The 27330-nt window shown below is 42.9% G+C and overlaps 2 protein-coding genes across 2 annotated transcripts; one reads left to right on the forward strand and one right to left on the reverse strand.

Moving 5' to 3' along the window:
• Positions 1-3984: 3984 nt before the first annotated feature.
• LOC111222756 (XK-related protein 6-like) lies at positions 3985-10518 on the reverse strand. The gene is made up of 4 exons (XM_022746594.1): positions 9935-10518; positions 6272-6468; positions 5125-5542; positions 3985-4489 (listed from the first exon to the last, which is right to left on the reverse strand). The coding sequence occupies exons 1-4, from the start codon at positions 10516-10518 to the stop codon at positions 3985-3987; spliced, it is 1704 nt and encodes a 567-aa protein (XP_022602315.1).
• A 5856-nt stretch (positions 10519-16374) lies between these two features.
• gckr (glucokinase regulator) lies at positions 16375-25440 on the forward strand. Its single transcript, XM_022746596.1, has 19 exons — positions 16375-16420; positions 17448-17597; positions 17676-17744; positions 17835-17903; positions 18227-18300; positions 19096-19162; positions 19277-19330; positions 19456-19550; positions 19682-19787; positions 19941-20059; positions 21577-21675; positions 21869-21966; positions 22199-22275; positions 23355-23451; positions 23530-23636; positions 23719-23796; positions 24112-24255; positions 24794-24928; positions 25044-25440. The coding sequence occupies exons 1-19, from the start codon at positions 16400-16402 to the stop codon at positions 25155-25157; spliced, it is 1773 nt and encodes a 590-aa protein (XP_022602317.1). The 5' UTR covers positions 16375-16399; the 3' UTR covers positions 25158-25440.
• Positions 25441-27330: the final 1890 nt, after the last annotated feature.

Here is a 27330-nt window from a genome sequence, read left to right on the forward strand (position 1 = left end):
GAATGTGATTTCTAAACATATTTGGCTAAATTCTTCACACCACTGTAACCACAACTATACAAAAACCACCCAGGTTTACTCAATAGCACCATATGAATATTGTTCCCAAATTATAAAGGGGTAAGGGATTATTGGACATTAGTGTGTGAGTGTGTGTGTGTGTGTGTGTTCAAGCGGTGAGGTAGGGACACATCCCATGTTGTTACACTACTTTTGACTGTGTGTCTGCATGTGTGTACTAAGCATATCTCCCTGCTGCAGAAGAAAAACCCTGTGTGTGTGTGTGTGTGTGTGTGTGTGTGTGTGTGTGTGTGTGTATGTATGTATGTGTGTGTGTGTTGTGAGCATGTACACTAAGCACATCTCCCTGCGTCGGAGACTTGCATAGCATCTGCAGGAAGAGCAGTTGTCCGTTTGGACGGAGCCTTTGGCACAGCCTTGGCTGATAACTGAAGGCAGTACTCAAGTTGCACCATAGAATTCAAAGAGACAATCTGCCCTTATTGCACCATAAGTACATGTGTGTTTGATTTTTGCACCATATGAAGTGGGATTAGCAGCCAATTGACTCTATAGCTTGAGTGTGCTGCACCATATGAACAACGATGCTGCTGCTTCTGTTGCGCGTTTGCACCTACTGAATTTGCCTGTTGCAGCAAATGAAGTGATTTAACTTTTTTTTTTTTTTTTTAAATCAACTAGCACCACGGAAAAGTAATGTAAGCTTGCTCCTGGTTCACATTGTTCAAACTTAAAAGGATACTTCAACATTTTAGGTGTCGATCTTTTTTTTTTTTTATTTGACACATTGTGATGAAAAAGGATGATTAAGTTTATTATCAGCTAATCTGTTGTCATTTCTTTTTTTCAGATGAATCAGTTAACTGTTAAGTCTATAGTGGTGGTTCCCAAACTGGGGATCGGGACCACCACTAAGGGTCATCAGGTAAATCTTAGGGGTCACAAGTTGATTATCAGGATTGGAAAGCAGAAAATTTTCTTTTATTCTTCTCAATTACTGAATAATTTTATCTCAGCAGGTGTCGCAAGGAGAAGCTGCTCCATATCAAGGGGTCACCTGCCAAAAGCTTTGGGAACCAAAGGAGAAAAATGCCCAGTACAATTCCAGATCACAATTTAAAGGTGAGATCTTAAAATTGTGTATTTTGTCTAGCTGATCATTCAGAGTCAGAAGGTCCTCATACTTGAGAGTTTGATTTATGATTTAATCACTTTAATTGGTTTCTGTCAGTTGACCAATCAAGTTATTATAAGCCTGCTGTCAACTTGGCGCCCGCTAACAGATAAATGTGTTGACAATTTGACCCATCTGGACGAGAATAAAAGAAGAGACTCCAAAAATATGTCAAAGTACCCCTGTTAACACTATTTATCCACTCTTGAATTCCTTCTCTTTCACCTGCTCGATCCTCTTGGACAGCAGCGATAAGAAGCATGTGTGAGTTTTTGTGTTCGTCTTTACTAACTGCACCATCTGAAATGGCTCATGGCCGGGTTTCACCTGCTCTACCGCTGACATGAGACTGGAGAAAAGGTGCGGAGCGTTGGCACAAGCTCTTTCACCGCCTTTCCAAACGCTTGTTTTTACTCGCCACCACGTGGTGTCGAGGGCGGCCCCATTAACGGTGCGAGATTTCAGGGGCAGCATTCCTGTTGACGAGCTGATGACTGATATCTCGGCTCATTTGTTGTCGCCTGCCAATGTAACAGCTTGGATTAGAGGGATAAACAAACAAAAAAATAAATAATGAGCCATACATCACAGCTCAGCCGTGGGTGGCTTTGGAGGAGTTGATACTGGACACAGCACAGGAGAAGACAAGTCATCGGGAGTGTTGTGACGATTGAAGTATAAAACTGTTTTATATCAGTTTCATTGGCAGCACCCTGTTAGCGTGGGACTGACATGATTCAGACATCACACACGGAAAAATGTAGTAGACAGAGATCAAAAATAATTAGTCCTGCAATTGCTCTTTCTGTTGATTATTTGGAGGCGATTTCTCTTCTTTTTTTTTGTTGTTGTTGTTGTTGTCTAACCAGGTGAACCGACACCACTGGATTTTTTTTTAAACATTAACAACTGTTGATGGAATAAGTAAAGAAAATTTAACCTCCCACGACGCCTCTAAGCATAACAGGAAATGATGGAGAACAACTGTTAGACCCCAACAGTGTGATGGGCATCTTCTGCTTTCTGTCTCTTCCTGTAGGCACTGTAAAATCTTTTATACTGTTGGTTTTACTGTAACATCTTGTTTGCTTTTAAGGGTGTTATAAAGTGTAATAGCCTACTTTAAATACTTCAGATGTTTGGGTACATCTGTGGGGTAAGTTTTGGGGAGATGGGCACATTGACAAATCAGTAGATCTCCATGCTAACGCCTTAGCATACAAGGTGTTGAGTAAGTGTTGACAATGAAAAGATTTTTTTTATGTATGTGACCTAGTGTAGCTATTCTTATTTTGAGCTATTAATACTTGTCATTTTTATCTCAATTTAGCGCTAATGTTGCTAATGGTCTCTTAACACGGTGTATGCCTAAGTGTTAGCATCCTCTACGCAATGTGTACGCTTGTGGGAAACGTGCTAATTAGCTTTCTGGCTGAGAGTTAGATGAGAACACTGTCACCACACCTTTGTCGGTTTCCTAAGTATGAAGCTACAGCAGGAAGACAATTAGCACAGATTAGCATAACGACAGAAAGCAGGGGGTAACAGCTAACCTGGCTGTAGCGCAAAGTGTAAAAACCCGCCTACCAGTGCCTCTAAATTTGTGGCTATTTACTGTAGCTATTTCTTGGTCGGCAGAGACTCCAGGGAGTCAGTGTAGCTTGCCAAGACATAGTCACAGCATGACACTCCCCATAAACCCACAGCTTGTCATTTATATATTACTGTATATTTATAGATTAAACACACCAGATGCAGTATGTTAATTAATGAGCTTTAAATGTTCTGGTAGGGAGATTTCTTTAACTTCAAACATAGCCATGCTAGCTGTTTCCCTTCTTTCACTTTTTATGCTAAACTGAGCTACTTAGCTTCATAGTTAGCATAGAGACAGCAACAAAATGTCAAACTATTCCTTTAAGAGCTAATCGTAGCTTTGATTGAAGTTTTTAATTTGTTTGATCGTGCATCAGATGCTAATAACCCTCTCTGTCTCCATCTTTCCCATCATGCTCTGCTACTCCTCCTGCCAACCTCGTCAACCAACCTCAAAAACCGATGCGTCCAGCTGCTTTGTCCCCAGTCGGCAACAACGTAACGGTACATAAAAAACATCCCCTCTGTACATAGAAAATATATACACTACCTTTTGACTACACTAACGACAACATGTTCACAAACTCCTTTTATTAAAAGTGACGTTTGGTCTTTCTTTGTCACATCTTTTTATTCTACTGAAACCCGTGTGTGAGCGACACAACGTAAACAGCATGCGGTGGTCGAACTGCGCTCAATTATCAGGTTTTTTTATTTTTTTATTTGTTTGTTTGTTTTTTCTTCACAGCGGAGCACGGGCGTGTGAAATTAAAGAAGTGAGACCAGATGAAGAGCGAGTAGAGGAGTTGGAGATAGAGAGACGGAGGGATAAAGAGAGAGAGAGAGAGAGATGGACTCGCGCTGAAGCAGCTTGTTGAGTCATGGCCATGGGACTCGCAGGTCGCAGGTGCCCGCAAGGAATGTGCATGTGTGCTTGTGTGCTTGTGAGTGTGTGTGCTTGTGGGCGTGTGTGCATTTAAGTGTGACAGATTGCTTTTGTATGTGTGCTTATACCAAGTGCGACGTTGTGTGTGTGTGGATGTGTTTCTAAATCTTCTCTAAATCTGAACATCCATGGATAGATACTATTTTTTATTTTTTAATGGTGGCACATGTGCTTATGTGTACTGATGTGTGTGTGTGTGTGTGTGTGTGCGTGTGCGTGTGTGTGTGTGTGTGTGTGTGTGTGTGTGTCAGAGTGAGGACTCGTACTGCAACAGTTCATACAGTAGGGGTCCATCACGGTAGCGGATGCCCACGGCGGCTGGCGTTATGTACTGCAGGATATTTATAGTCCTCCGCAGTCGCCTGTCTACGTAGTGGGCGTCCCATGCCGGGTAACGCTTCCTGGGCATGTCGATCTTTATAAGCGGGCCCTCGGGCTTGGTGGTGGGGGGCGCAGACCTCACCTGGAAGACGGGAAGACACGTCTCGGCCACATCCTCTTCCGTCATCGACTTGGTCATGTGAGCTGGGGTGGGCGGGGCGGTCGGCGGGGCGGACGGGGGTAGGGGGAGACCCCAGAGCAGCTGGGCGCAGCAGGACGAGGCGGGGCTCGGCTGGAGGTGGGCAGTGGCAGGGTGCAGGAAGCCGTAGTACAGCAGCATGACCAGGACGCCCCCGGCGAACGTCAGGTAGACACTGCACAGTGCTGGGACGGCGTAGGAGTCGGTCAACACTGGGTCCCTGTAGGCATACCTGCAGGATGGTTGCATCACGGGGTTAAATTCATGCGAGTGTGTCTGCATGTACTCTTATATGTGTGTGTTTTGGCCACTTTCATTTTTAAAAAAGGCGCAACAATTTCCATCAGGGCGCTGTAGTTTAAAAAAGGAGTAAACAGTTTGTTGGGGACTATTTTCAGCAGTGGATTAATCCATATTTGTTGCTGTAGTGAGTATTTAAAGCATGTGGGGTTTAGTGAAAACAAAGCACAGTGCTCATATTCATCATAACGCAGGAACACGTCACCCAGTGCAACGATGTGGCTCCATGATGTGTTTTTAATAGGATTTAACCTTAAATTAGCCAGAAATTTTATGTGCATTTATACTGTACTGAGTTCAAGATACAGGCATTTAAAGCCATTCAAACACCTAAACCAGCGTCCTCAGGAAACAGCCTTTTACCACCATGAGCTCCCTTGAGATTTTTAAATCCACATTAATTAATTTAACGTGTAACTTAATTTAAGTTAGTGTTTTTACAATAGTTGATTGTCCTCTCACCTGCCTCAGAAAACTTGTGCATCCGCCATATTTGAACTACCATAACCCAGCCCCACTAAGCTGCCTGCTCTGACCACGCCCCCCTCAGATTTCCTTGTGACTCACCACAGCCCAGTGAGGATTGTGTTCTCAGCCAACACCACGATGTAGTAGGCCACCATTCTGTACCGCGTCCGGCCCTCTTTCACGTTAAACCAGCAGAAGATGTAGACGATACCAACCACCATGTTGAAGAGCACCTCCTCCCATTTGGACATGCAGAAGTCGGTGCCTCCGTGCACCACCCAGAAGGCCATGGCGCACCAGTGAATCACCACGAAGATGCCAAAGTAGATGTGGAAGAGGGAGGCGAAGAGGGCGAGCGAGAGGACACGAGACGAGATGGTGAAGAGGCGCCAGAAGAGGTGCAGCAGCGCCCCGCGGTAGCTCATGCTGCGCTGGTCGTCACGAGAATCCCTCAGGAGTTTGTGGTAGGAGGCCAGAACCCAGGCGAGAGACAGGAGGGAGGCCAGGGAGGAGATGCCTACAGGGAGACAGACGAGGGGGAGGAACAGTGGAAAAAGAACAGAGGTGGATGATTTACATGCTCCTTTTTTTGTGAGTCAATCAGAACAAAGTCGAATGATGGTTTCAAGGTTCGTGAGACAAAAAGTACAAATGTATTTTGAGTCAGTGTAGGTGTAAAGATTTGAGAACATCCTTAAATGAGAGGTAGTGTGTGACACGACTGAAACATTTGGTAATGACTCTTACTGGTGTGAGTCTAAAATATAAAGTCATTTTTAGTGTCCCAGCTGCTGTGTGTGTCCACCCCCTGTACTAGTCACATATTTGCATTAAAGGAGAAAGTGTCCCAAACCTCCAGAGTGATAGGGATGAATAACACCAGTGGGTGGCCGACTAGATGATACATTTCCTGGATGATAATGGAGAGGAGGCTGATGGCTCGCACATCCCCCGAACACTTATGATTGTGCTTTCTTTCTGGGACTACCTGAGCAACAACCACTGTGTGAAAATCCAAAAACAGCACCATCTGCAGCCTCAAATTACCGAGCACGATGTGTGCAAATTGCTAATTACTGTTTGCGCAGCTGTTGATTTTGTATGTGCTTTGTGGGATACATGAAAACATGGTGTTATGTTTGTAAATGTGGCAGGAAGTTGGTGGAGTTCGTGTGGAGCTGGTCGCCCTGGCTTGTCAGACACCCTGTGTAGCAGTCCACCCAGGTGGGATCTGCGCTCCACCTACACTGCAGCGTCTCGGCGCGGTTCTCCTGGATCATGATGCAGAGCTGCAGGACCAGCTGAGGTGCAGACTCCAGGAAGGTCTCCAGCAGCCGCAGCATGTTGACGTCTGCGTACTCAAACATCATGGCCCAGTACCAGCGCCGCTGGTGCTCCTTCTGCCGCCGCGACATGACGCCCAGATACAGTGTTCTGATATACCTGCAGGGATCACAGGTAAGAGTGGTAACAAATTAGATCTGAAACAATTAACTGATCAATTTGTCAATCGAAAGAAAATTAATATGAAGCTATTTTGATAACTGATTAATCATTTTAGTCATTTACACAAAGAAAAAAGCCAAATATTTGCTGCTTCCAGCTTCTCAAATTTGAGGATTTGGTGGTTTTCTTCAACATTTTAGGACGTTTTGTTTTGGTTTGTTGGTCAGATAAAAAACACAATCTGTATATGTCACTTCTGCAAAATTATAGAGGTCATTTTTACTGTTTCCTGACATTTTTTTTTGACAAAACTATTAACTCATTAATCAGGAAAATAATCAATAGATTCATCAATAATGAAAAGAATCATTAATTGTCTCTGCTGGTTCAGTTTTGATCATAAACTCTCAAGTTTAAGTGCAATTCTAAATCATTGGAGTTTCCCTTTAAAATAAATAAAGTACCCGTAGGTTAAAGTTACAAGAAACAGTGTTCACTCTGTAGAATAATTTATTAGTAGACATTAGGTGTGTCACAATATACCGACACTGATGACAACTGTGATATTTAAAGAATGAAATATTGATATTTACTGTATGTTAATAATACACACATGATCAATATGGTGATGGCAGATGTTGGGCCTTGTGGATCTTTTGTTTTATCAGTTCATCTTGTCTTTTCACTCTCCGTTTGCTCTTTTTGTTGGCTTTTGTCTCTCTCCACCTCCACACACTCGTATTTAAGTCAAATTTGTTTGACAAAAAAGAGATGAAACACACAACAAACAAGATGAATTTGACCGATGGAATTACTTTTTTTCCCCCAATTTTTCTGTACATATCGCGATAATATCATTATCTTCAATTCTTTTGGCCATGATAACTGTGTTGTATATATACAGCTCTGGTATACATACCGACAAATCAACTTCCTTTCTCATTCTCCTCTCTTTATTTTGCTTAATTTGACCTACAGCTATACTGGACTTCCACTATAAATATTTCTAGGTTTCATTATCGTCTGATCATCAATAGAAGCTCTTTGTGAACAAAACAGGCGTGATATATTTTGATCCATACATTGAGTGGACTTGTGGGTGGGATGTGGGCAGTGATTTCAATTAAAACCGCCTCAGGGCACTGACAAGGAGTGTGTGTGTGTGTGTGTGTGTGTGTGGACACGTGTATATGTACAAATGTACTGTAATATTATCCTCCTCCTTCCTTGCGTGTAGTAGCACTACTGTACATGCATAGGTGTCATGGCGCGTGTGGGTGGTGTGTGCTCTTACATTATGCATGTCTCTGTATGTGCAACCATTTCAGCCATCTGCTTTGAAACATACAAGCGTAATTCACATAACATAAATAATGCACCATCCATAGAAAAATGCTTACATGTGCACGCATCCCGCTCATATACACGGTAATGACCATTTAAAGCTGATTTCATGGATTTTGTAAGATACGAACATCTAAATTTTGTTTGCCCTTGACTCAAGAACATTGAAGGATAAATAACAAACATGATTTGTTTGGCATTTTCAAACTGTGTAAACAGGAAGTCCTTTTTAACTCGCGTTCAGGTGAGGTATTAAAGATTTCCTGCGTGGCGTGACGGGCGAACCTGACAGCCACTTAACGTCTTGACATGACAAGGATGTGGTTTCAAACCATAAGTACCGAATACAGTAGATCTTCCTCCCCTCTACACCCTACCCCCACCACTCTCACTCTTCCTTTTCCCTCTCTCCTCTTTCTTTTTATCCTCTCCCCTCCCCCCGTTCACTCTCTCCCTCCTCCGTCCTAACCCCTCCTTCTCCTTTTCTCCACAGCCTCTCCATCTCTAAGCGATCAGTCTCAATCAGGCCATACCATTTCTTCAGCTACAAACACCCCCCTCCTCCCTCTCTTTCCCTCCCCTTCTTCTCCTCCTTCTCTTGCTCCTTCACTCCCTCCAGGTGGGAGAGTCCATTCTGCAGGCTGGGGGGGTGGGGGGGTGGGGGATGGAGGTAGAGTAGGATGTGTGTTTGGGTGTGGGGGTTGATTTAACCCTACAACCACAGAGAGAGACCGAGGCGAAGGAGCTGAGTAGCACATCCCTAGTGCAGCAGGATGTAAACACACACACACACTCACTCTCACACACACACACACACACACACACACACACACACACACACTGTACTCTCCCTGCTGACTGCCCAGAGGCAAGTGGACATCATTAAGGAGTATTCTTGGAGAGAGGGGTGGGGAGGGAGAGTCACTGTCCTTGTATAGGGGGCTAGGAGGCTGAAGAAAAGCACACTCCTGCTACTACTACTAGTGTTCTCAGAGCTACACACACATGCAAAGGCGCACACACACACACACACACACACACTATATATGAAACAAGGAGGAAGGTATGTACAGTTGCCATAGAAAGACATGTGTGTGTGTAAGAGCAAAAGAGTGCATGTGGTTGTCTGTTTTTCCCGCCAGTGCTTTTAGCACTACAATTAGCACCCACCCTCATCCAACTGTGTGTATATGTGTGCATATATAGTGTGTGTGTGTGTGTGTGAGAGGGAGAGAGTGAGAGACATATACAGTGAGATGGAGAGGGAGATGTGTTGCCAGAAGCGCAGATGCTTTTCTTCTTTGTACTCTCCATGCATGCTGACACTCATGGGAAGAGCCGTGACACCGTTTTTCCACTGGTCACACACGCTGACACGCATGAACACACACACACACACACACACACACACACACACACACACACACGGATGTGCACACACAACCCTCCATCCATGTTCTCCAACTAGTGATGGACCCTGACTGAGATGCTGGCCATGGTGCTGAAAATGTATAAAATGTATTCAGCACCATGGACAGTGTTTCTGTCTCTGTCTCTCTCTCTCTCTCTCTCTCTCTCTCTCACACACACACACACACACACACACACACACACACACACTGGGTGTATCTTCCTGTATCTTTAATGTATGATTGTTACTGCGGGTTACTGTAGTAGTTTTACAATCGCCACTCACATCAGTTGTGAGTTTTCCAACTGCAGATTGTTCATCATGAGTTGCTGAATTAACTTGGTGACCGAAAAATTTTAAAAAAAGAAAACTTTCAGAAGTTAGACCAGATCACAGTTTGTGAAAGTAGGATCTCTGTCTCTCTGACTGTCTCGCTTAATATCCGTCTGCCATTCCCAGATAGTAACTGAAGTGCAGGGGAGGTCACACAGAGCCTCTCTGCGTCCTCCTCCTCCTGTTCCTCCTCTCCTGCCTGTCAGTGTGGAGCACGCTTTCTTTTCCTCCAGCCACATTGAGTAGACACACCACTCTCCCCATTAGCAACATTAAGTGTGTGTGAGAAAAAGAGTGTGTGAGAGAGAGATAAAAGGAGTGTGGTGTGAGGTTAGGCTCAGGTGTGTGTTGTTGTTTGCTTGTGTGCTCCCCTACCTCCACACTTGTCCCAGCTGGAGGATGTGTATGGTGGCCTGCCACAGCCAGATGGTGGCCAGCTGCAGGCGGTCCCTGCCGGGGTACAGGCACCCCAGAGCCACCGCTCCCCGCTTGGTCAGCCCCTCCACCTCCCCGAGCCCCCCGCCGGTGTAGTCCTGCACGAACCAGCGGAAACTCAGAATCTGGACTAGCACCGACGGTACCAGCACGAAGAAGAGAGTGAGGCCGAACCAGAGGTAGTCCTGCCTCTGGTAGTAGTCCACCGCCAAGCAAAGGTCCGTGCCAACGTCCCAGAAGAAGACGAGGAGGGCGAGGATGATCCAGAGGCAGTCCAGCCACAGCTGCTCACGGGGCGGACAGTGAGTCTCCCGGATGCCGACCCCTCCGGCAGGCTGGCCCCCACCGAGCAGAGAGCCGAGGCAGGCTGAGCGGCAGCCCCAGTAGCAGGCGGAGGAGCGGCAGCACTGACAGATGTGGATCGCAGCAGAGTCCAGTGGCTCCTCGGCGTCAACATCATACAGCTGGGCGAAACCACCGCCGCCGCACCCGACCCCGGCTTTGCCGTCCGACTGCGCGGCCATGTTCCCCTTCCCGCTCCTGCCCTCCTGCGAAAAGCACGACAACCGCACCGTGATGCTTTCTCGCGGGGCGCGGATACCACGTCACTTCCCAGATACCTGCTGCCCCCTTCCCTCTCGCGCCGCGGCGACTGCTGTGTCTCTTTCCCGCCCGGGGCGCGAGGAGCCATCAGAGCCGGCGGCCGCGCGACGGCGGCTCCCCTTCTTCCTCGTCAGGTCGAGACACCGCCACCGGGCGCTCGCGAGCAGCAGCAGCAGCGGAATCCGTTCCCGTTCTAGTCCAGCAGCCCTGCATCATCCCGTCCTGCGCGCGCGGTCATCTAGGGCGACGGGAGGCTATGACGTAATGCATCTCCCGCTGTTCTTAAGACGTGTGCCTGAGTGTGTGCGGATGTGTGTGTATGTGGGCGCGCACCGGACACCAGACTATTCTGTCAGACTCGTTCTGATATAAACCTTCCTGTTCAGTCAACCGGAGGACCCCCGACTCCCGCCTCTCATACCCGCACTCAGGCTGCACGTAGGCCCGCCCGGCATCCGCTGCAGCCCATCTCCGCTCCGCTCCTTTCCGCAGCTCCAGCCCTCTGCAGCTCCTGCTTCCCCACTCCTCACTTTCTCTCTCGCACTCTCACTCCGCCCTCTGCCGGAAAACGACTTCAACCCCCTATTCACATCTGCACGCAGCCGCGCGCGCGAGCACGTGCACGCGCAGCGAAGTATAGGGGTCGTGCAATCGTCCACTGCGCTGTATAGGAGCAGGGTGATTGTTTTCTAATGAAAACAGCCAGTTTTCTTCATCTAGAAAAGGGAGGAAAAAAATTAGATTCCCACCTTCTGCCATCCTCCTATCCCATCAATCATCATCCTTTCTTCCATCCATCCTCTCTCTCAGTATCCACCTCCTTCACTCCTCTCCTTCTTTTCTCCCTCACACTCTCCATTCATCCCTCCATCATCTCCTCCAATGGGCTGACTGCCCTGTGGTTCTGCCAGCCTAATCAGCCATAACACACGTGTGTGAGTGTGTGTGTGTGTGTGTGTGTGTCTGTGTGAGTGTAAGTGTGTGTGTGTGTGTGATCCCTGCTAGAGAGGCGAAGATTTAGGGATGTGAGAAACTGGGATGGAGGAACTAAAGGGGGTGGGAAGCTGAGGGGCAGATAGAGGAAGAGGGATGGATTTAGGAATTGGAGGAGGGAGTGTGTGTGTGTGTGTGTGTGCAGAGAGACAAAGATAGAAAAGATGATTCAGGCTGAAGCAGTTCAAAAGGATGAAAAGATTGACAGGAGAGGGGATGAGCGGAAGATTTAGGAATTGTTGGAAGGATGAAAAAGGCGTGTCAGAGAAAAAAAAAAGGGAAAAAAACCCCACATTATTGAGCTGCAAAAAAAGAGAGGGTGAAAGAAGAAAAATGGATTTACTGACTGAATTGAGAAAGGAAAGAAGAAACATGGGGCAGGTTTACGAGTTTTAAGGAAAAGGAAGTCATGAGTTAAATATTTTTGAGGGAGAATGATGAAGGTCGTGGGAAGGAAAAAAATGAGGGAAAATGATTGGATTCAAAGACTGGAAGAGGGAAGCAATTCCCACAACTGAGAAGGGATGAATGGATGAAGGAACTAGCAGAGGAATGGAAAGAATGAGAGAGAGAGAAAGAGTGAGAAAATGCTTTTTATCTTCTATAAATATATATTTTTAAATGAGATTTCTATACATTGCTTCTGTATAATTTAGCTGGACTGTACATTGTGTGGTGCATGGTGTGTGATATTCTGTTTTTTTTTTTCTATTCACTTCACTGTGTGTGCGTGCGCAAGCAAGCTACCTGTCAAGCATGCTTACACACACACACACACACACTCAAATATGCTAGCATGCACTGCATCTCTATCACACACACACACACACACACACACACACGTGCTCCTCGTTCTCATAAGCACGTTTTCTGTGCAAGCACTTGCACTTTTTCTCTCTCTCTGTCCACTGGAGATTAGCCTCTCTGTTGTCATGACAACTGTGGCTGTGCGGCTGAAGGACAGGGAGAGGGAGTAGACACATGTACAGCTGTGTGTGTGTGTGTGTGTGTGTGTGTATATATATATATGTATGTGTGTGTGTGTATGTGTGTGTGTGTTTGTGCTAGACAATGAGAGTGTGCGACAGCAACACTGGAGTTGCTCAGGTCCAGCTCGGAGTGTGGGCTATTTTCCCTGACATCTGGACGTAAGGCTGATCACAGCAAATCTTTAAAACATTTAAAATAAGAAATATGACCTGAGCAGCTGCAGAGTCATGTGTCGGCAGAGACCTGGGTAGATGTTTAATGCTATCGTCCACAGCAGACTTGAGGTTTTCAGGAATTTAAAAATTAAATCCTCAGAAAAAGTCAAGGTTGCACATCTGCACTCTAAGAAAAACATGTGAATCCAAACAAATTCAAGACTTTTGTCCTTTTCAGGTGCAAATATGAGGCTCAATCTGGCATGAACAACACCTGAACAGCAGTATTACAAGAAAAAAACGATTATATTATCGAAAAATGATGTACAAAAAGACAAATACATGCAGTAATTAAACAAAACCTCTTCTCATGAATCACAGTCATACAAGGTTACAGCTGCAGTCACACCCTCTACTATACTATACAATATTTATCCAATTGATTTAGCAAAAACGCTGGAGGACAAAAAATCGAAACGCTTCTTGTGTGCTGATGTTCAAGACAGAAGGAGACAGTGGCAGCAGCAGCAGCAGCTCCTGGATCAGCAGTAAACCTCAAAAGATCAAAACAATGACCTTGTTCTGCATTGATGGGAATCAGAAAGACACAACATGAGAGTTTTAATCTGGCTGTGAATGAGGACAGAGCGAGATAAGGAGTCGATGTAATTAGACAAGATAGATATTCTGTGTTTTTTTTTTTTTTCTATTCACTTCACTATATGCAGACATTCGTACATCTGCACCAAGACTGTGGAGGAAAAGCTCCACACATGGCTGAAGTTAATTGGCAATTAAAAAGAACCATGCAGAGGAGAGTGTATTTCAGATGCGCAATTAATTGTGAAAATACAACCAAAAAATGGAGGTTTAAACTGGAGCATTATTTCCTCTAAATAGAGATCACACAGTTGAAGATGATCTGAGCACAGCAGGAAGGACAACTGGGGAGGAAACTGACTACGTCCAAACTTTAAATAGGGTCTGACAGCACTGGAAAAGTATTTAATCCAATAATAAAAGTAGTTCCACTATTTAAAATATTCAATAACTCTTGCATTTAAAATGTTATTTAAGTACATAGAGTTAGAAAGCACATATTGAACACTCTTACATAATTTTTTGTTTGCACGCAAGCTTTGGATTGTAGCAATTTAGCTCCTGTCAAAAAGGTTTTAAAGAAATGAATCATATAGTGTGAATGTGCAGAATGAGTAGCCAGGGTGTCAGATTTAATTGGAAAGAGGTTGTGCAATGAAATGAAATGAATAAGTTAGTTAACAGAGAATGAATAATAATAATTTATTCAGTTTATGCAACAGTGCTGAGTGTTTACATAGTTTAAACTGGAAATGCAGGCTGTCATACTATATATATTATGATTATATGTAAATACAATGGAGCCTGAGTCTGACAGAGACACATGAATTGTGTACAGGTGTTTTTTTTGGGGGGAATCACACTGTAAGTTTTCTCCTCTGAAATGTAGTGGAAATATAAATATGTAAACTATAAGTACCCTGCGTTAACTACTTAAGTAAATACACTTACTTTCTACCACTGAACTCTGACGCTTTATTTACAACCTGTCAGTTGAAAAGACGGAGACAACCCGACTGTCACAAGGAGAAATAGAGCCTCAGTAGAAAACAACTTCCAAACATTATGAACTAGGCAAACTATATCGTCAGGGAATTAAGATACAGACACTGTTTGCAGCAGCATCTGTGGATGTATACCAAATCTGTGGGGAGGCCAGCAGACTAAAGCTATAATAATAAAAATAAAATAAAAAGTCATTATACAACTGCATCATGTCACTTTATGTTAATGATAATGGAATATTTTTGTTGGCAGTTTTAAGCCTTTTTTCAGGGGGAAATTGATGCAACACCATTTCAATGCTCCTGCAGTGTGAGAAATCTGCTTCCATGCTGTTAGAATTCATGTGACGGAAAAAAATCTGACATTTAATATGATCATATATGCACTGACAACAGAAAAAAGCGTTATGGTGAATGCAGCCGCATTAAAATACAGTCTATTTAAGCACAGAGAGGAGGAGAGAAGCAAACTGAACGACACTAGGCAGGATGCCAATAACCTACAACGCGGTTCAGCCATATCCTGGGTTTCGACCTAGTCTTGGATGTTTGGAGCTTGTTTCGTAGTCACACAGACAAAGATGAGAAATCAACACAAAACAGAAGAATTGTGAGTTGTCAGTGACGTTCATTATTCATACGGCGTCAAACAAGTTGGATTTAAAGTCGACTTAGCGACAGTGTTAGACAGTAAATTACCGCGGAGCTGAAAACAGCAGTTTGTGACAAAGGAAGTCTTTTTCCCTGTGCACCCTGAATTAACCTTTTTTTTTTTTGTCCCAGGGAGTGATTATGAGCAGCACCACTTAAATGCTGATGACTTTCCTGCTCCTTTGGGGGAGCGATTTGTCAAGAATTAAGTGCAATGCTGAGAATAAGCAGGATGAGAAGGAGGTCCTGCTGCTGCTTCAAAATCTAAGGACCTTTCGTGTTTCTGTTGCCAAGGTCAACAGGCGGTGCAGTTCTGCAGCAGGTCTGACTTGATGCAAGACTATCAGGAACACAAGGGTCAACTCAGGTGGAGGGGAATTTATTATTTATGAAGCACAGGTTGAAAACAGGTTTATTTCAAAGGCAGTTAAACACAGTTACTGAGAGGTAAATAAATGAACTGAACCCACACAGACAACAAGACACTTTGTGCTTGAGCTCCTCTGACTGTATTATGTATAAATTCAGACATTGTCACTGGCTGGTCAGACAGTCTGTTGCTGCATCATTCAGTGAGGACGGCATGTTCAGTCTGTGAGAAATGCAGCAGGGCTGTTTCCCTGCTCGAAGTCATCCCAAACAGTCACAACGCGGGGCTTGTTGACCGGTTAGACTTCAGCAAAAGCCAAAACAACAAGAAGTCTAAATGCAATGCTGAGCTGTTGAATGAATAAGAGAAATCACTTAAAAAACTGATCTTTGCTGATCTGTTTCTTAAACTTAAAACTTAAATTTAACACTTAAAACTTGCATTTCGGTTTCTGGAAATCACAATTTTGACCATATAAGTACACAAGGCAAGCCAATCCTCGTTGATACGTCTGTTCTGGGTTACTTCAGCCATGAAATATGAAAGTGCTACCTCCTGGCTTTGGCTTATCACACATCCCTAACTCACAGCTTTGGTGTTGGACTGACTCAGAGAGGTTAACACCAAAGCTGTACTTCAGATGTCCAGTATTATTAATAATCAGCGTGAGCCCCGTAACTTGTAGAACAAATGCATCACTCCACAGAGAGTCAAAGTACACCGGAGAAAAACAAAAAAAAAACAGCAACAGGAGTTACGAAGTGTGGGGAGAAATAATATTAGTTTCCCTTTGTGGATGGAACAGGATGTGAAAAATGTCCTTGCCGCTGTGTCACTGACAGCAATTAGCTGGCAGTTATGAGAGACTGTGGTGGGAGTATGGAGGAGTGAGGCACACTGCAGCAAAACAGTGTGATAGAGTCCACTGGAAGTGATGAAACGTATTAGACTCCACAATCTGCTGGGTTGTAAATATTTTCACACTGCCTGAGAAGCAGTTAGATCTTTTGTACACCAGGGTTGAAAAGCGTGTTTGAAAATGATGGAACACATTTCACTGGTATGTTTTTTTTATTTTTTATTTTTCATTGGGAGCCAACAGTTTCAGAGCTGAGATCAAAGATGATTTTTTAAAAATCTGTCTCATGCTGAGTTTCCAGTTTGATCTCAGTGTTCAAGCTGCTTCTGCTGTGGTGCATTTTATAATTAAAAATCAGACCTGGTAATGTTTTACCTTTGCTCCTATTAAAGTGTGTTCAGTTTACATCTCTCTTATTTTCCATAAAACAGTTGCAAAGATAATTTCGCCGTTAATCCCAATGCACTCTGGGCGTTTGTGTCGGTGCATGACAGAGAAATCCATACTTCCTTTCACTCCTCAGTCTCAAAGGTCCTTAAGTGAACTTTGTCACAACAGATAGAGCCGAGCACTTTGTGGTTTTCATTTTGAATCACTGTAACTGACAAAAGGGAAGTAGACGACACAGAGGGACAAACTGTTTTTGTCAGAAAAGGACAGACTCATGTGCTATGGAGAGATCAGACCAGACTTGTGGTCTCTCAACTATGTGTGAATGGGAGGTAAGTTTAGAGGTTTGGGGGAATATACAGTATTATTTGCATTCTTGAAGAGTTAGAGTAAATGAGAAGATTGATACCACTCTCGTGTTTGTATGAGACACCTGAAGCTAAAGCCAGCCACTGGTTAGCTTAGCTGACTAGCTGTTCACCCAGTGTCCAGTTTTTATGCTATCTAAGCTAACTGGCTAGCTTCACTTTTAGCATGTTTAGCGTAAAGACATGCAATTTTATCATCTATCTTTTATGAAAAAAAATAACAGTATTTCCTAAAATGTCAACCTATTCCCCTAAATTAAACTATTATCAAGTGATAAAAGCAGCTATCATCAACTTATCTTTGTCCTAAAACATATAAATTTGCATAAAATCAAATCAACTAAAAAGTCTTTTAATATGTCGTTACAGTTTACATTGGGAAATCACCGTATTGAAGCTGGAAGTGGAAGAAGTGTTTAAATGCAGCAGATATGTTCAATTATTCTTTAAATTGTTATGTTATGTTTCAGTCTCCAGATTATGAGCCGACACTTCCTGTTTCAGAGAAGTCCAATCCCCTGACGCGCAACATCGACCGAGCTTCGGCCGACTGCATTGTGAGGACGTTACAGGCCTGTGATGCTCAGATGTTTCAAGAACAGACAGAAGCAAGCCACCAGGTGCAAGTTTGTAAAAAAAAGGAAATGTATTTTGAATATTTTCTTTTCAGGAAATGATGATTTGAATGTCATTTTTAGAAGCTTTTGAGCGACCAAGTGGTGAAAACTTTGATGGAGGTCGCCAAGAGGGTGGAACTCATTCTCAAGGTATCTCATCTCTGACTGCCTGTCTGTGGTGTATTTCTGTTGGTCAGTCAGGCGTGGGGTAAAAGTGTGTTGTCTTTGTTTCTTCCATAGGATCCTCAGGACAGCCTCGTTGTACTGAGCGGGTGTGGGACTTCTGGTCGACTGGCTTTCCTCATGGCGGTAAAAGTTGTCCTGAAATGCTCCTCGCGTGATTTAGCCCACTGCACACCAGGAATAAAGAGGGGAACCACTGCACCAAAATTCAACTTATTTGGTTTCATATCGAACTTATGAGATCACGTAGAAAGAGCTTAGTTCATTTCGTTTCCAATGGCGTTTTATTTGTTTTGAAGAACGGAAAATGATATTATATAGGACGGCAGAACAGGCCAGACCATGCCAGTAATATCAGAAAAATTACACTTAATGAAATCATCTGATCAAATCTCGCTTGTTTTGTGGGAAATGACTTCCTCTCTCTTATATTTCGGGTGTGTCATCAGACGAGCTTCAACAGAGAGCTGAGGAAGCTGAACCGGAGTTTGGTCTATTCCTACATCATTGCAGGAGGAGACAGGTGGGGCTGGAAGCTGTTTTGTTACGCGGAACGAGATTACACTCATATAAATGAAAATACACAACCAGCTGTGATTGTAGAATGCTGTATTGAAATTGACAGGGGGCTTTATTGCTTTACTGGTTTTTATTTTTAGCAGCAGCCACCGCTCTGAATTATTCCAATCTGACAGTAATGCCTGAATTACTGCTGTTGTGTCTGAGGAAAATGCTTCAAACATACGCAAAGTGAAATCATAACGTTAGAGAGAAGAAATAATCTTCCTTTTACAGATGAAAAGTTGAGCTCCTTTACAATAAAACACCATTTTCATAATTTACATTAAGGGGTTTGCTGCTACAGGCGCACTCCACCACCATGTTGCTCTAAAAAAAATTATGTTTATTACAAACATATTAACTCTGTGAATTTCAACAAAAATAACTAAAGCAGTCTCACAGCAAACTGCCACCTACTCTCATCCCTATTGACCACTGAATGGCATTTTACCTTCTCCTCCTCCTCCTCACCTAACAGGAACATACCACCTACTCAGGTAAGTATGGGGAGGGTGAGATACACACAGTAACATCAGCTACATAGCAACATCTAACTAAATATACAGCACAAAATATACATAACATCAGCCATCATAAGCTACCTGTCATCCAGACCAAGACTACAGGAGTATTAATTATGAATTCAACTTTTCATTTGTACAAGGAAGGATTATTATTATTATTATTTATAATTTTAAAATGTATATAGTTTTGCTTTGAATGTGTTTAAATAAAATCTCGACCTCATTTTCCTCAGAGCTCTGCTTTCCTCCCAGGAAGCTCCTGAAGATGACCCCAAATCAGGCACGCTCAGTCTGAAGAAGGTCAGGGACAACGGTAGAGAGTGTGTGTCCTGGGGTTTTGTGTATTTGTGTGAACATACAGTCTAAATGTTTGTCTTAAGCATTTGACCACTGCATGTTTTCGGCGCCCTGCAGGTCTGTGAGGGAAAGAAGCAGGTCTTGTTCATTGGCATTTCCTGTGGATTATCTGTAAGTCGCTCTTATTGGGCAAAATCTGAATTCTGTGTAGCACAGGGGGTTGTTAACTTCTCAGTTGGGAGTTTTTAAATTGCAGATAACCTAGTTTGTGCACATTTTGCTTTGTGGTTGTGAAGGCTCCATTTGTGGCTGGTCAGCTGGACTTCTGCCTGCAGCACCCGGAGGTCTACACTCCTGTAGTGCTTGGCTTCAACCCTGCACATCAAGCCAAGTGTGTAAACACGTACTTCACTCTTACTCCGTTAATATTATGCCCTGAAAATGTTGGTAATTGGGGATAATTGGATGTGAAATGTCACTTTATTTTTAACATGTAAAATAACAGTGTGTTTACCTGTGTAGGGATGAGCCCATACCTGGCTGCACATTCACATTTCACAGTGTGGTTCAAAGGATGCAGGAGCTTTCCAAAAGTCAAGTGGCCTTCCTCATCAACCCGACAGTTGGGGTAAGAACGTCCACTTGTACTCATCACACTCTTGTATGCATTATTTCCTCTCCATCACAAACTGTTCAGGGTTGCATTTGTGTCAAGTCTCGAACTTAGAAACCGGGAGCTGTGTGTCGATACTTCAGCCGGTGAAAATGTTTGTGTGTTCAGCCAGAAGCCATCAGTGGTTCTTCCAGGATGAAGGGAGGCAGCGCAACTAAGATCCTCCTGGACGTTGTCCTGTCCGCTGCTCATGCTGCTGCCTTCACGAACACGCCCGTCACATACGAGTAAGCATGGCGCTGTTTGAACATACTAACCTGTGAACATTCATTCTTGTTTAGTTTATTGCTGCTTAAACTGAACAAACAGATTTTTTCAATAGAAGAACAAACATTAAATGACAAAGTGAAGCTGCAAATGTAGAAAAATAAAGTCACTGAAATTAGTTTGACATTTTGGGAAATACTCTTATTCACTCTCCTGTCAAGAGTTAGATGAGAAGATCGATAAAAGCCTACAGACATGAGAGCGGGCTTCTTGTATGACTCGCTGCAAGAAATTGAATAAGCATGATTCCTTTATATCCTTTATGCTTTAATACAGGGCTCTTCAAAGTCTAACACTTTTCTTTAAAAATATAGATATATTCTACATTTGTTGACATTTCATATCCCAAATCAGCTACTAGCAGTTCTTATTTGCAATGTTGTTTTGAGTGTTTTTTGATATTTCTTCAATGTTTAATTAGTATATGAGTTATAACTTCTAGAAGCACCTTTAAATGCAAATTAACTTCCCTTTGCTTTGAGAACAGCGGTGTCACACCAGGACCTCTCTCTTTCATCTCTCTCGGTATCTTCTCCTCACATCTTTCCCTCCACCTTGAACTGAAGATACACTGTAGACTGAAATGCACAACTATCACAGCATCTAGATCTACATTGATGCCATTTGATGGATAAACAAAGACAGAGTTGTGTGTGTTTTGCACTCACAGGGCTGCGGCAATTCAGACAATTCAGAGTGTGTTTTGCAAATTAGTAGTTTGGATTGACTTCTAAATCATCCTGCAATTATCCTGAAATGTTTTCAGGTCTTTACATGTATTTAATAGACTTTAAAGTACATCTGGACATTTGGCTGCCTCTAAGATCATAATGAAACTGCCCTTCTCCTGAAGTAGCCTCATAGCACCTCTCGTCTCCAGCTCTGCACCCAAAGGAACAACATGCAGCATCCTAAGTGCTTCTTTGTGTTGACAGCCGTCAGCCTGCAGCCGACTGGATGATCTGTCCTGGACATGTTTTTCACATTACTACTGATGTGAGCGTTTGTAAATGTCAGTACCTTACATTCACATGTATCAGTATATTTGCTGAGTGCATTCAAATACCTATTAGTGATAATGTTGGCACAGAGGAAGGCACATGTGGCTGCACGTGCATCGCTTCAGCGCTCTGTATGTGGTAACTGCAGCACCACCGATGTGAACATCACTGTCTCACATAGGTATAGATCCACCTATGGGAGACAAGTTGGACATCACCACAAAAGCTTTTATGTGTGTATAATATCAAACTAACAACAGTGTTTTTTATTGTGTTTCCATTGTGTGTTGCTGACCTCTGCAGGTCAGTGCAGAAAAGAGAATTTGCGGTTGTATAATTACACTTTACTGGATTGTACATGCATGATATTAAAGTTATATCTTATGTAATATATGACACGCACATAACATTACATGACCAGTTCCCTGCTTGTACAGCCAAAATATTTAAAGTTAACTTCTTTGCTTTTCCGACAGAGGCATCCTGCAGCACATGAGAGCATATGACAAAACTCTGGATATCACATACGCTCAGACCGAGGGGATAACTGCTCTGGTGGAAGCAGCTGGACGGAGGTGAAACATCCCATTTTTACACCTTTCACTGTAACTTTGAATTTTACTAAATAAGGAAAACAGACTCAGAGTACAAAAACAAAACAGCTACTACATCCAGAGCAGTGGTTTCCCGCCCCCACACTTCTTATTTGTTGCACGGATGGAAAAGCTTCCAAAACTCTCAATTATGATTTTACCTATTGTGCTTCAGCCTGCGGTGCGGAAGCCATGTGTGTTACCTGGGCTGGGGCTCTCTGGCTGTGCTGGGCCTCATCGACGCCAGCGAGTGTGACCCCACGTTTGGAGCGGGTGAGAGAAGTGTAATGTACATCATTATCAGGAAAAAACAATGCAGCTTCATTTTAATTAGAACATCGAAAAACACACATGAAAGTGGGAAACGTGAGTTCAACCAAGACTCAGTAAATCTAAAACCGTCTGATCAGAGACATAATTAACTGATTTACATATCAATTTGCAAGTGATACACCTTTTACTTTTATTTAAATATATCGTGTGTGTGTGTGTGTGTGTGTGTCAGACTATGAAGATGTTCGTGGCTTCATGAGTGGGGGATACAGGAATCTGAGCAACAACGAGGGTCCCCTCACTTCACTGGTATGTGAAGGGAAATAAAAGAAGACAATTAGAATTAATGAACAAGTAATTATTACAGATACAGAACAAAGGCTCTAATCTGACACCGTGCACCATCGCATTGTCTTTAAAAATGAAAAATCTCACGCTGTTCAGGAGAATTAACATTTGTCTGAACTTCTCCTGCGGTAGTCAGTGTCAGTACGAGCAAAAAAAAAAAAAAACATGGAGATTTCTGTTCTGGCTTCTCTGTGGGTCTTAAATAAGACTGAAAAATCCTCGTAAGGCTTTAGAAACTATTAATATGTTTGAAATCCAGTAATATTCAATTAAAATGAAATCCAGCTTTTATTTTGCTCCATGTCTGTCTCAGCTGTATCTGACTTATAGATTAACCCAGGACAGGATTAGTATGAAATACACCCTGCTGTACCTGGTTTATGAAACACTGTTGGACTTGATGTGTTTCCAATTAATCTGCTTTAGTCCTTTTTATTAAACTGCTGGTTAGTTTTAAATTCATATGTCTGTAGCTGTAATAACGCCAGATATTTGCAAGTGCAACCTACGGATATGTTGTGAGATAAAATATTTGTTATATGTTATAATAAGATTTCAGGTCAGATCGATTTGACACTTGTGGTAACTGGTGAATCCATTCGAAAAGACAGGAAACACACTTTGAGCAGCTACTGCACCATCTCTCATTTCCTCCTGTGCATAATGCTGTTAAAAATTGGACGTGGTACCAAGAAAAATCTTAAGGATTTTAACTTGAAAGCACCTTTTTTTTTGTCGGTAACATTAAATATTCGTGACTAAAGAAGCAAGAATCAAAGTTAAAGCTTGAAAGAAGAAGCATCCTTTGGTGTAAGTTCTGAACGGTTTAACAAATCACCTCAAAAGGATTGTGATGTTTGATCAGATTTGTTTGACAACCGCCTGAAGACATGAGTAAACAAACCCACATTTTGATTCATATGCTGCTAAATTTAGGGGCTTTAAAATGTACAATTGTCCCACCTAAGTATGTATTTGTATTTAAAAATGCAACACTACTGCAGATGCTGTTTTGACCATATTATGATTCTTTCCTCCAGGGTCCTCAGTTTTGCATCTCACATGAGGATTTCCTGCGTTCAGTCCTGCCCTATCTCAGCGACCAGGACACCATTCTGCTTATCTTCACGCGCTCCGGTGAGACAACACTTCTTTCACGTTTGGATTCTGTCCAAATAAAAAAACAGCGAGCGTCTTAACAGCCTCTACCCGCAGACGATGTCACAGAGGTGGCGAAGTTGGCACGCAGAGTGAGAGAGAAGACGTCCAACCTTCATGCTGTTTATCACCACACTGATGGAGACACTGCAGCTGCTGAACAAGTATCTATCCATCTATCTATCTATCTATCTATCTATCTATCTATCTATCTATCTATCTATCTATCTTTTGCATCTTTTGCAGGGTGACATCAGTAACCTGTGTTTATCTACACTAAACGTCACTTGGCCGACACCTGCTTCAAGGAGCTTTCTACTCATGGTATTCCTCACACACATGGACACACACATTGATTCGGTGACTCACTGGAGCATGATAAATAACCCATTTACTCCCTTTGACTTTGGCTCCCACCCCTCCATCAACAGAGTATTTTGCAGAGCTACTCAGACCTGAATACACTGGGCGGAGGGCGTGTCTTCCTGTTTCAATGTTAAAAGAACTGATTTTGTATTTATTGATTAGCAGATTTTTCTTATTTGTCATATTCTGTACATCTTCTTTTTTTTTTTAATGCTTTCATTCAAAGCTTATGTAAAAGCAGAGGAAAGGAAATCAGTTCCCTCTCTCTCTCAGCAGTGGGAGCTGTCCACTAAGCTGCTGTTGAACGCTGTGAGCACCGGAGCTCACATCTTAAAGGGGAAGGTTTACCGGAACCACATGATCGACGTGCAGGTCACCAACAGCAAGCTCTACCGCAGAGCCACACGTTTACTCCAGGTATATATAGAATTACACCCTGAGTTTTCCTGTCTCTTGGTGCCTAGTGTATGTGGTCCTTCATACACGTATGGTGTTTTAGAGCTATATTTATGACAGAGGGCCCGTCTAGAAGACAAAGTTACAAGGTTACGTAATAATGTAGGATGTCCCAGCTGAAACTGTATTTCCCAAATAAATTCCCAAGCTATTAAATTACAAAAAACTCACAGTGAAAAGCCTGAGGTTTTTGAAGTGGGGCAGTTACCTGCTGCAGACCTCTGTGGCTTGTGGCTCGAGGCTAGATTAGCTGCTGCTAGAATAACATTTCTGAGTCTCCCACAAACCTCATGACCCACCTGTTTAGACTGATTTTATCAATACATTTTTTTGTCTGTTGTATTTATTACTGTCATATTGTCTTTCTTCTGGTACCTGAGTCTAAGCTTGTGGAGTGGGAAAGGAGAAATTCAGCTTCCACCTTCACAAACAGGAGAAATCAGGTGAGCAGTGAATGATTGTGGAGATGAACTGAAGCTCTCTCTCCCCCTCCTCCTAGAAACTGTCCGGTCATCCTGAGTCCAAGTGTGAGGAAGCTCTTTTGAGGGCCATCTACCGAGTGGACAAGCTGACACTGGACATCACGTCCTCTGACATGACCGCACACACACTCACAGCCAGAAAAAGGACCAAGGTGAGGAGGTGGTGAGATGCTGGAGGGATAGATGGGTGGAGGAGGCTGGCTGTGTTATATCTTCTCTGTGTGTGTGTGTGTGTGTGTGTGTGTGTGTGTGTGTGTGTGTGTGCAGGTGGTCCCTCTGGCGTTGGTCGTTCTGCTGACTGGTTGCGCTCTCTCAGAGGCGGAGTCTCATTTGGACCAACAGCCAATCGTAAGGGAAGCTGTGGAGGCATGGCTCTCATAATTGACATGGCATGATGTCATCATCGTGCAGAGTCCACGCACATACAGAATATTCATGTGCTTCCTCTCCGCAGAAAGGTCAGAGGTCAGCTTTAATGTCTGTGTCAGTTATTTCGTCACGTTTACCTGGAGGCCTTGAAATGCAGAACCATGTTATACCACTTGTACATTCAAACCTTATCGTAGCAACATGTAAATGTACTGTCAGTTTGTACTGCACTTGCAAGAAGTGAAAATATACAAATATAAAATCAATCAAATGCAGTAATAAAAGTTAAATTTTATGGACTTTTTTAATTACTGACCAAAACAAAAACCGGAAATAAACACAATACAGAGCATTACTTGAATTATGAGGTGGAGTTTGACTGACACTTTCAGCANAAATTTTATGGACTTTTTTAATTACTGACCAAAACAAAAAGTGTTTTCCTGTTGTATTTAAAACACCAATACCTGTATGTGTTAAACTTAGTGTCTTAGAAATCAGAAATAAACACAATACAGAGCATTACTTGAATTATGAGTTGGAGTTTGACTGACACTTTCAGCCTATGTTCTGTATCAGTTTTCTGGAGGTACAGGCTCTACTGCATTGGTCCGCGTGATGTAAGTCAACCTCAATCCCTCCGTGGCTCAACACACACACACACACACACACACACACACAGGTACTGGATTAGTGTGACGTGTGAGTGTATCTTGAGTTGAGCAGCTTTGAAAACACTGCTGGGGCAGAGCCAAATACAGTGGGGAAGCACAGAGCAAAGGCAGCACAGTAAAGGTAAAGTGTTCATCAGATCTGGATCACAAAGCATTAGCACATAGGTCTCGGCATTTATATGGACACCTCTGAAGCAATAAGCTAGCCCGTCTGTTGTATCTCATTTGTTTAGTCCATTCACGCAAAGCTAGTAGCAAGTAACCAAGATGGAATAATTAAAATGTTTCCTTGTTCTTCACAGTCTGCAAACGTTGCATGAATGCAGCATTAGAGGTGTTGGCAGGTGTTTTTTTTTTGAGTGAGCCAGGGTAGCTGTTACCTCATTTTCCCATATTTTATGCTAAGCTAAGATAACCACCTCTCAGCTCGAGCCCCTTATGTAGCATAAGAACCCTTCAAATCTGAAAAATACAGTATCTGCTTGGCTAGATACAACTAGAGGTAAGTGAAAAATAATTCTCCTTTGAGATAAAAATGTGTCAGCTGTTAAATAATGTTAGAATAACGTAAAATACACCAATCTAGCAACATTTCAGTCGCACGCGCTCAGGAGAAATAATATGAGGATCACCAACTTGTGCATTTATTTTATTTATATCAATTTTTATTACATTCATATATTCATTTGCTCCAGGTACATGATGTTCACTTGGTGATATCACAGATTGATGGACAGCCAAAACACACCAATAGCAGCATAGGCACACACACCCTCTTGGTAACCCCAGATTGGAGGCTGAACAATGTGAGATAAACATGTTTTGCCTCCTTCACACTGTCTCAAACACACAGTGAGCATTTGCAGAATATCTCTGCTGTTTGGGAGTAAGCCTAGAGCCCAGCTCACTCAGCTTGGGTTGGGTTAAATGAGAGAAAATACTTCTTATGGGGCCTTAAAAAGTATATTTTCCAGCATTTTTAAAGAGCAGCATTGATCCATTCCAGCGTCCTTTACAGGCTCTCTGATTCTGCTCAAGAGCCACCACCAACAGAGAGAGGAGATGTCGGGAAACAAAAGACAACCGTGATCTCCCCCCTCTGTGTTTTGTCGATCTACCTTCATATAACCATGGATACGGTAAGGCATCAGTAACACACTTCACGCTGTTGTTCCACATGACTGGTTATGCAAACCCCATCTGAATCTACAGCATGTAACACACACCTAAGAAAAGCAGCAGATTCAGGGTTTACATCAAACCGAAATTCAGACTGTTGCCTCCTGGCATTTACTGTAGATATATGTAGTTTGTGTGAGAAACACAAAGATATGCTCAGTGTTGTGATATTGTGCAAGCTTTTTAACTACATTTGTGGGAAAAGAGATAGATATACAGTAAATAGTCACGGTAATTTAACTACATAAATATAGGTACAGTTGCTCAAAAGTTTACACATAAAGGGAAAATACTCTGAATGATGAGAGTTCAAGATAATATGATAATGCTAC

This window comes from Seriola dumerili, unplaced genomic scaffold (genome assembly GCF_002260705.1).
Source record: "Seriola dumerili isolate Sdu_G_001 unplaced genomic scaffold, Sdu_1.0 BDQW01000105.1, whole genome shotgun sequence".
NCBI classification, from domain to species: domain Eukaryota; kingdom Metazoa; phylum Chordata; class Actinopteri; order Carangiformes; family Carangidae; genus Seriola; species Seriola dumerili.